The sequence below is a fragment of the Lepeophtheirus salmonis genome, chromosome 2 (assembly GCF_016086655.4).
Source record: "Lepeophtheirus salmonis chromosome 2, UVic_Lsal_1.4, whole genome shotgun sequence".
NCBI classification, from domain to species: domain Eukaryota; kingdom Metazoa; phylum Arthropoda; class Copepoda; order Siphonostomatoida; family Caligidae; genus Lepeophtheirus; species Lepeophtheirus salmonis.
This window is the reverse complement of record NC_052132.2, coordinates 1,007,364-1,017,731: the sequence shown is the minus strand read 5'-3', so window position 1 is coordinate 1,017,731 and position 10,368 is coordinate 1,007,364. Positions and strand designations below refer to the sequence as shown.

Below are 10,368 nucleotides of genomic sequence, written 5' to 3'. Positions count from 1 at the left end.
ATAAAAAAGAGAAGAGATGAAAACTTATTTGCACCCATCAGTGAACCGACCTTAAGTCAAACAGACATGATCTCATAATATGTAATTATTATAACAGTAACCCTTGTAAAATTTTTTATCGCTATTGTGTTAAAATCTGCAGAAATGTATGATATTATTAATAAAAAACATCTTCCTGTAGAATATGAGGAAGAGTTGCAATAAATTTGGAGCTATATAGGGCTCAATACTCATATTAATTGGAGTTTGTTATTTTTTTATTAAATGTTTATCTAAGAAAAACAATAGATTCATTATTCGATAACCATTCCAGTTATTTCTTGAATAAAGTCTAGATGAGTTGATACACGTGCATATCCATTGACACCTCCTACACATTTTCCATTAGTAATAAATTGGTTGACTCCAATTTGCATATACTTTCCATCTTCCATTTCGTAGTTAAGAGGGCCACCGCTGTCACCAAAACAGACAGCCATTCCTTGATTTGCATCAGAACAGATAATATTGTCTTCAAAACCGCATTGAATAATGTTTACATTTTTAGCAAAATATAATTCGGGATAATTTGCCCTCTCAAAATTATTTACACCCCATCCTGTTATGGTCGTTGATGCTCCAACAAAGGTCCTATTAGCATCTGCACGTGTTGGTAAGCAAACTGGTCGGACATATTCATTTAATTCCAAAGGAATCTCCAATTTGATCAAAGCAAAGTCTCCAGTTGGTGATTCGTAAAATTCAGTACTTGTTCGGGTTTGCTTATATGGTTCATCCGCACCATTGCCAGTGCTATGAATTCCAACTCGAATTTCGGACCAATTATCATTTAATACACAATGTTTAGCAGTTATAATCCAATTTTCATCCAAAACAGAACCAGTACAATAACCACCGGTAGTGACAAAAGCTAGCCATGGAAACTGATGTCTTGCTGCTTCATGTCCTCCAATGATTTTTGAATCCACAGAAGGTTTGTTTTCCAAACCACAAATATCTGGATATTTGGGATTAGCCAAAACAGATCCAATGATTGTCAGTAACACTAATGCTCTCATGATTACACTAGTTAATTATTATTTACGCATATTTATATAGAATGGGATGATGATAAAGATATTGTTATCTGTTCTGATCAATCAAACAAATCCAAATTTTCCTGGAAGTAAATGCATAGATATTACGAACAAAAGATATTTTTGATAAGTAAAATGTTAATATTTAAATTACAAGGGATGTTCGATATTTGCAATTTTTGTAACTTTTTTGCGAAACGGAAATTTTTCTCTTTCTCCCTTCTCTACCACATCCCATAAATTTGCCTTAGGAAGGTGTTTAAAGAATTAATAAAAGCTAATTTTTGAGTTTCTATATGTATGTAATTTGTTAGGCATATTTCGAATTCCAATATTTAAGAAATGGTTAACTATTGAATGTCAAAATGGGACGAGCAAATATTAGGACTTAAACCTTATTTTGTATACAAGTTTTATCTCTCTATAGCCTAGTTTTATTAAATAAATGAACCTAAAAAGTATTAAAAATAAGTTTTCACATCGTTCCACAGTCTTATTTTTACGTTGTACAACCTAATTAACTATTATAAATGAAAATGATAGATACATTCTGTCATTATCCTACTTTTATTATCCCAAATTTACCCAAATCAACAAAAAAAAGTTGTAAATGTCACAAAATTTAAGGGATTGTCAATAGATACTATCTTGGTTTAATTCAAATATTACTGTTTATCATTGGCACCAAGTAATAATAAATGCATTTGTTAAGTCTTTTTTATTTATAAAGCCATTTGATTGAATTTTATAAGGTTAATTGGAAATTCGGGCGTTTTATTTTGTAAATATCAACTATATGGCCCCAATTTTGCGTTTCCATCTGGTTCTAGCTTTTTTTGTGAAAATGAGGACAAAGACAATTTTTGAAAAATGGGATATCACAATTCATTTTGTATATAACTGGAATTTTATTTTGATTCAAGACATTACTTTTAAACATTATGAGCACATTTCCATTTTAAATTATGGTAAAAGAAATCATCATGTGTGCCATTAAGTAGTTTTTTTCTTCCACTTTATATATTGATTCTATACTATCAGTAAAAAATATATTTTCACAATTACAAAATTAATAATTGATAAGTTATAATTAAAAGGACATATTGGGTTTTAATTATGTCTCAAAAATCAAATAAAGGCTCTAAACTATAGTTAACATTCTTGAATATATCAATTTATCCCAAAAAGGTGAATGCAGAACTCCCAATTAAACAAAATCTGTCAATATGATGTAAAAAATATATTGTTCTCAAAACGCGGAATTTTTATGAAAACTGTGTATTACAAAACCTCTTTATTTCTGTAGAAATAAGTATACAGTAATTTTAATTATGCCCTCGGATGTGTACAACTCAACGGTCAATAACTGGCAACGGGACAGAAGCAGTCAGCATTGGTAAATCACTAAGCCATCTTTTTCTAGTCACCCTAAATTTCAGCTTATTGTCTTTACATGGCACAAAGTTACTACCACCTATGCCTGTCTATGGTCAACGTCCTCGGGGGTACAAATTTGGACTTAAGAGAAGGCTGCAAAAATTGGCTGTCCGAGTTTTTTACTAATAGGGACAAAGGCTTCTACGAAAAGGGGATAATGAAGGTGGATTCCCGTTGGCAACAAGTTATAAAATAGAACGAATCATACTTGGGTTTAATTGGATGATTGTAATAAAGTGAAACATTTAGTTTTTTCCCTGATCTATTACATGAAATTTTAGTTTTGGTGAAAGCAAAATATGAATGTTTTCATGAATTATTCCTTTTACTTTCAAAGTTCTTACAGATCAGCAGGACAAGGAGGCACCATAGTTCCGAATGACATCTCTCATCAGATATGTCGTCTCTCAAACTTAACAAATTTCTAGGGTCATATAAAAAGAACGACTTATTACAGAATTACCATAGTTTGTGTCAGCAGTCGATGTCTACTTCTTTACAGTCATCCATTGCATCCATCCTCCGCATCTATCTCATCTATTGTCTTGTCAGGCGGGAGTGCATTCCTTCTTCTGGAGGGAAATTAAAAGTATATACCCTACCTTTTATTTATCTATTTTCCTGACCCTTGCAGGTAGGTCAATGTGTGGCGTGTTAAATCACACCTTTAGGAAGTAAGAGGGAGAGCTCTTAACAATGGTGATGAAGAAGAAGATCCTCTCCGATGGTATAAAATTCCTTTTTAAGGTCCAATTTAAAGCAATCGACACTATAATTGAGAACTTAAAACAGAACTTGGGGTTTTACCGATTTCAATGTTAGAAACACTCTCTAATTCCACTAATTTAATTTTCTTTAAGAAGTGAGGAAAAATTACATCTTCACTCAAGCAACGCAGATAGAACATGTAATTGGTACAAGTAAAGGAGGAATTTTCTTTTTTTAGCAGCTGTTATTATAATTTAATTCCTGTTGAGAGTTTTTCCTTTTCTAAATTGATTCAATTATATTCAAAAACTGTCCAACGTTCGTGTGTGCTCATAAAAGACGGAGCGTAGCCCTGAGGATTTGTTGCAGAGTGATCATTTTAAGTCGTTCTTGGACTCAGAGTACAAAAGGGCATGTGCATTGTTTAGTTATATTCGTTTATAAACACATTACCGGTGAGTAGCGACACATTTGCGGAAAATAATAAACCTCTCTGAATAGTAATTATGATTACCCCGGCAAAGAATACTAGCTACTACCTAGAGAAAGACGTAAGACGAAGTTGAATCCCCTGTTGACAAAAGTCCTTTAATTTTATTAATCATTATTATTTGAGACTTTAGTAATGTCATTTTAATTTTTAGTCAGGTATTTTAATTTTTATTAATTGATAATTTAATTAAAAGTAAAATTATGAAGTGCTTCTTGCTAGTAGTCCTTGAATTACAATTTGCATTTAAATCCATTAAAAGTAAACAATCTATTTGTCAATGTTACAATTACATGGTTAGGCAATAAGGAAAATGTCTTTTTTTTCTTTGGAAAGGGATTGGGGATGAGTATGGACTGACTCTCCTCATTTTGAAGTTAATGTCCAATAACTTCAGTCCTCGGAATCTGTTTTTTGAATGAGCAAGGACTGACTCATCAAAATAACGAAGAGCCATCATCCTTTAGGATCAGAATATATTCAGATACTACGAATATAGACCATTCATGAATTACTCATTCTCATGAAGTTGAGGAAAGGGACAACATTTCTTTTCATGAAAGTCAGGATAATTTTGGTTGAGGAATGATTACTCTCAACATCAGCAGTACACACTTATAAAGAATTTATCTTCGTACAATTTTAAGAAATCTAAATACTAGTATGTTCATCGGAGCCCTCTGATTTATTATGCAAGGGAATTAAATAACTATGTTTGAATACTTTGTTGTATATTTTCTAGTATTTTTGAATTAGATACTCCGGACTGAAACTAATCACTTCGACTCTGGATTATTTTTGTTAACATTTAATACATTCATGATAATATCCATATGGTCCTTTTAAATATATTTTTTTTTCTGAATTCATTTCAATTTATTTATTTAGTAATTAACCAATGACTGTTTTGATTTTGTTTATTTTAGAATCAAAATTGTTTGTGGCGAATACCAAATTTTTTGATTTCAGTTTATTTCATCCCTTGTTTGAATATTATAATATTCTGAAAATGAGTAAAAAATAGGGATGACCATACTACACATACAATTTCATAATTTAGGGAGATTAATTGCATCAGGAGAATGCTGATGAGGATTAAAACAATTCTTCTAAATATTTAATTAGAAATTGATAATACCCAAGATCATCTTCGTATTCGGGAATTTCGACTTAAAGTGAAATTCACATTATTCTACAGGGTCGAAGTAATATTTTTGACACTTATCAAAGAATTTACAAAAAATGCTTAAAGTCTTTAATAATTTATTAAATCAAAAATAATATTTGAAAGGTGTGGCTTCTGGCTTCGAATTGTATGCAAAAAAGAGACCCTCAATGGCGATGACGTTCTCCAGCCTGGACCAGAGCCTGTTGCAGGCGCGCTCAACCTGGCACATGGGCAACTTGTTAAACATTATGATGATGCGCTCCTTTAACTTTGCCGCCGTGTTCCACAAGGCTCGGTTCAGGTCCTGTTCAACTGCATTCCACAGGTAGAAGTCAAAGGGATTGCAGTTTGGGTGGTTGGGCACTTGGAAAAAAATAAATTGGATTTTTATGTGTTTCATCTTCAAGATTTGCAATGCTATAGGCTCTAATGCAAATTTTGGTTCCACCAGGTTGCATAAAATATACACAAAATATGTCCAAGGAAAAATCGTACACAATAAAAAAGAGAAGAGATGAAAACTTATTTGCACCCATCAGTGAACCGACCTTAAGTCAAACAGACATGATCTCATAATATGTAATTATTATAACAGTAACCCTTGTAAAAAATTTTTATCGCTATTGTGTTAAAATCTGCAGAAATGTATGATATTATTAATAAAAAACATCTTCCTGTAGAATATGAGGAAGAGTTGCAATAAATTTGGAGCTATATAGGGCTCAATACTCATATTAATTGGAGTTTGTTATTTTTTTATTAAATGTTTATCTAAGAAAAACAATACATTCATTATTCGATAACCATTCCAGTTATTTCTGTGCTCTTAATGTTTAAAAGGAATCAAAATATAATTCCAGCTGAATAAAGTCTAGATGAGTTGATACACGTGCATATCCATTGACACCTCCTACACATTTTCCATTAGTAATAAATTGGTTGACTCCAATTTGCATATACTTTCCATCTTCCATTTCATAGTTAAGAGGGCCACCGCTGTCACCAAAACAGACGGCCTTTCCTTGATTTGCATCAGTACAGATAATATTGTCTTGAAAATTGCATTGAATAACTGTTACATTTTTAGCATAATATAATTCGGGATAATTTGCTCTATCAAAATTATTTACACCCCATCCTGTTATGGTCGTTGATGCACCAACAAAGGTCTTATTAGCATCTGCACGTGTTGGTAAGCAAACTGGTCGGACATATTCATTTAATTCCAAAGGAATCTCCAATTTGATCAAAGCAAAGTCTCCAGTTGGTGATTCGTAAAATTCAGTACTTGTTCGGACTTGCATATTTGGTTCATCTGTGCCTACTGTAGGGCAATGAGCTCCAACGCGAATTTTGGCCCAATCATCATTTAATACACAATGTCTTGCAGTTATAATCCAATTTTCATCTAAAACAGAACCAGTACAATGACCATTGGTGGTTACAAAAGCTAGCCATGGAAACTGATGCTTTGCTGATTCCTGTCCCCCAATGATTTTTGAATCCACAGAAGGTTTGTTTTCCAAACCACAAATATCTGGATATTTGGGATTAGCCAAAACAGATCCAATGATTGTCAGTAACACTAATGCTCTCATGATTACACTAGTTAATTATTATTTACGCATATTTATATAGAATGGGATGATGATAAAGATATTGTTATCTGTTCTGATCAATCAAACAAATCCAAATATTCCTGGAAGTAAATATATAGATATTACGAATAAAAGATATTTTTGATAAGTAAAATTTTAATATTTAACTTTCAAGGGATGTTCGATATTTGCAATTTTTGTAACTTTTTTGCGAAACGAAATTTTTCTCTTTCTCCATTCTCTACCACATCCCATAAATTTGCCTTAGGAAGGTGTGTAAAGAATTAATAAAAGCTAATTTTTAATTTCTATATGTATGTAATTTGTTAGGCATATTTCAAATTCCAATATTTAAGAAATGGTTAACTATTGAATGTCAAAATGGGACGAGCAAATATTAGGACTTAAACCTTATTTTGTATACAAGTTTTATCTCTCTATAACTTAGTTTTATTAAATAAATGAACCTAAAAAGTTAAAAAAAATAAGTTTTCACATCGTTCCACAGTCTTATTTTTACGTTGTACAACCTAATTAACTATTATAAATGAAAATGATAGATACATTCTTTCATTATCCTACTTTTATTATCCCAAATTTACCCTAATCAACAAAAAAAAGTTGTAAATATCACAAAATTTAGGGGATTGTCAATACATACTATCTTGGTTTAATTCAAATATTACTGTTTATCATTGGCACCAAGTAATAATAAATGCATTTGTTAAGTCTTTTTTATCTATAAAGCCATTTGATTGAATTTTATAAGGTTAATTGGAAATTCGGCCATTTTATTTTGTAAATATCAACTATATGTCCATAATTTTGCGTTTCCATCTGGTTCTAGCTTTTTTGTGAAAATGAGAACAGAGACAATTTTTGAAAAATGGGATATCACAATTCATTTTGTATATAACTGGAATTTTATTTTGATTCAAGACATTACTTTTAAACTTTATGAGCACATTTCCATTTTAAATTATGGTAAAAGAAATCATCATGTGTGCCATTAAGTAGTTTTTTTCTTCCACTTTATATATTGATTCTATACTATCAGTAAAAAATATATTTTCACAATTAGAAAATTAATAATTGATAAGTTATACTTAAAAGGACATATCGGGTTTTAATTATGGTTCATAAATCAAATAAAGGCTCTAAAATATAGTTAACATTCTTTAATATATCAATTTATCCCAAAAGGTGAACGCAGAACTCCCAATTATACAAAATCTGTCAATATGATGTAAAAAATATATTGTTCTCAAAACGCGGAATTTTTATGAAAACTGTGTATTACAAAACCTCTTTATTTCTGTAGAAATGTGTTTATTGTAATTTTAATTAATGAAGGTGGATTCCTGTTGGCATCAAGTTATAACACAAAACAAATCATACTTGGGTTTAATTGGATGATTGTAATAAAGTGAAACATTTACTTTTTCCCTGATCTATGACATGAAATTTTAGTTTTGGTGAAAGCAAAATATGAATATTTTCATGAATTATTCCTTTTACTTTCAAAGTTCTTACAGATTAGCAGAATAAGGAGGCACGATAGTTCAGAATGACTTCTCTCATCATATATGTCGTCTCTCAAACTTAACAAATTTTTTTTGACAATCTCTCGGGCGGTGTTCTTACGCTTACTACAATTTAGACAATATTCCCAATCCTCAATATTGATGTTGATATGTTTGTTTCTCGACTTGTCTTATTAAATAATCCTTTTGAACTCAATACGGGTAGGTTAGCACCTTGGCCATTCCAACAGATAAATGTATAGTATTTGTCCAAAGAGTTTCAAAATACTATCCACGGGTATGCTAAATAAAAAGAAAAACGAAAAATTCACCTGGTAATTTGGACAATTTCAAGAATGTTGCTGAGAAGAGCAGCTCAACGTTCATGACGTTTTATTGGATTAGCTGTGAGCAGGCCTGAGGGAGTTGGAAAGGAAATAAACACAAATCCTACTCCATATATTGTGAAAAACATTGGCTTGAATTACTTTGAAGTCGATCCTAAACTCTGTCTGAGTAAGGTACATATTAAAAGAGGAAATTATTACACAATTTGACTTTCCTCAATATATCTACCATTGTTTGTGTCAGCAGTTGATGTTTACTTCTTTAAGTCATCCATTCTATCTATCCTCCTCATCTACTCCAGGTGTTGGGACATTAGGAATCCTTACTTCCGATATTAAAGTGAAGGACATTTGTCACCCGGGTGTGACTCTCATCTAACAACCGTTTTTCAATGCTCCTTTAGTTCAAAGAATTTGAGTCCCAAGTCTTCTCCGAGTCTGTCACATCTATGTATATTCTTGATTCTACAATTTGATTAATGTAATTCAAACCCATTGAGGATATTCCACGTAGTATTGAACTTTCACAAGAAAATCCCCTTTTCATTGCATACTAGAGCGGGGAACGAAGAAAACTGTCTGATTTCACACAAATATATTTGGAAAATGAAATAAAATGATATTTATGCTTTAACTCTTTAGCCTTGTCGTTATTAAATCTATCATTCAATCCAAGACCAAATTTACTCAATCCATATGAATTGTAGTAATCAATTTATATAGACTGTCATTTTTTCGGATGTCCATAAATTATCATATGTATTCTTCATCAATTAGAAGATACTAGATGGCTACTCTTTGACGAATGTGTGGAATTAAATTTAACAAAAGATTATATAACTTTGTCACTCTCGGTGTTAAAGAACAAATCACTCTGATAGAGTGGAACATGACTACATATAGTGATAATTAATTTTTAATTGTACACATTCTTTCAGTTTCATTCCACTCTTAATATATAGTGAGCTTTTTAAGTGATAAGGAGACATAAATTAATTCAAATACAGACTATGTATAAAGGTTGCTTGAAGCAAACAACTTTTAGGATTAAATGCAGTTCATAACTTTCTTAGTATGCATTGTAATGATTTAATTAAACTCAAGCATCTTCAAAATTTTTACTTTATTGATCCTAAGACATAATTGATAACAAATTTAAGATTATGAATTTAATTTAAACAAGGTGACCATAGGATAATTATCTTTTTTTGCCATATGCCATAAGCTTCTTATGTATCTACGTGTATTTTGACCAATAAAGTTGAGACACCCATCAAAAATTATTGTTATTGTTATTTTTTTGTTTTAAAGCCCAATAGGCATACCTATATTTCAATTCTAACAGACAAAGGAATTCAAACATTGTAACTGAATATAACATAATCCACACATATAACTGATATGAGTTAATGAAAAAAACAATAATAAGAAAAACGACAATCAAAAGCACGGCTTTCATTATTTTTTCTTACATACTAATACCCAAAAGTCCGAATTAACGACCATTGTCGGAAAAAATAGCTAAAACGTGGAGTTCTTTATCTATTATACCTTCCAAACTTGTTGGTATGGATTTCTTGTTGCATATTCAAGAATCTATTATAACCTGCAATTTACTGATGATGGTCTACACCTTTAAAGCCCTTGGAAGATTCGGATTGGTGGTCACTATCCAATCACTTTCTAACGTCAAAACTAGTTGTTTTTCTAATTTTACTTTACACATCCTTAACAAAGGATTCCCTCTATAACACTCGTAGAAACCATAATTGTCCAACTCATCCTTAGAGAAACCACTTCAAGAATACTTTTAATTAAATTATCACTTAATAAAAATTAAAATCATATTTATAAAGTCTCAAATAATAATGAGTAATAAAATAATAGGACTTTTGTCAACAGGTGACTCAACTTCGTCTTACGTCTTTCTCTAGGTAGTAGCTAGTATTCTTTGTCCGAATAATCATAACTGTTATTCAGGGAGTTTTATTATTTTTCGGCAATGTGTCGTTACTCACTGG

General features: G+C 31.2%; 2 protein-coding genes across 3 annotated transcripts; both read right to left on the bottom strand.

Annotated features, from left to right (window-relative positions):
* Positions 1 to 239: 239 nt before the first annotated feature.
* LOC121132271 (chymotrypsin BI) lies at positions 240 to 1,076 on the bottom strand. The gene has a single exon (XM_040727638.2). It carries the CDS (start codon positions 1,056 to 1,058, stop codon positions 294 to 296), a length of 765 nt encoding a protein of 254 aa, XP_040583572.1. The 5' UTR covers positions 1,059 to 1,076; the 3' UTR covers positions 240 to 293.
* Positions 1,077 to 5,617: 4,541 nt separating this feature from the next.
* LOC139904716 (chymotrypsin BI-like) lies at positions 5,618 to 9,244 on the bottom strand. 2 transcript variants are annotated; one of them, XM_071894154.1, is made up of 4 exons: positions 8,983 to 9,244; positions 8,577 to 8,926; positions 8,011 to 8,512; positions 5,618 to 6,578 (listed from the first exon to the last, which is right to left on the bottom strand). In XM_071894154.1, the coding sequence occupies exon 4, from the start codon at positions 6,475 to 6,477 to the stop codon at positions 5,713 to 5,715; it is 765 nt and encodes a 254-aa protein (XP_071750255.1). In that variant the 5' UTR covers positions 6,478 to 6,578; positions 8,011 to 8,512; positions 8,577 to 8,926; positions 8,983 to 9,244; the 3' UTR covers positions 5,618 to 5,712. The 2 variants fall into 2 exon arrangements, with proteins under 2 accessions (XP_071750255.1, XP_071750256.1); XM_071894155.1 differs by lacking the exon at positions 8,983 to 9,244 and having other exon boundaries at positions 8,577 to 8,958.
* Between the last annotated feature and the right edge of the window lie 1,124 nt (positions 9,245 to 10,368).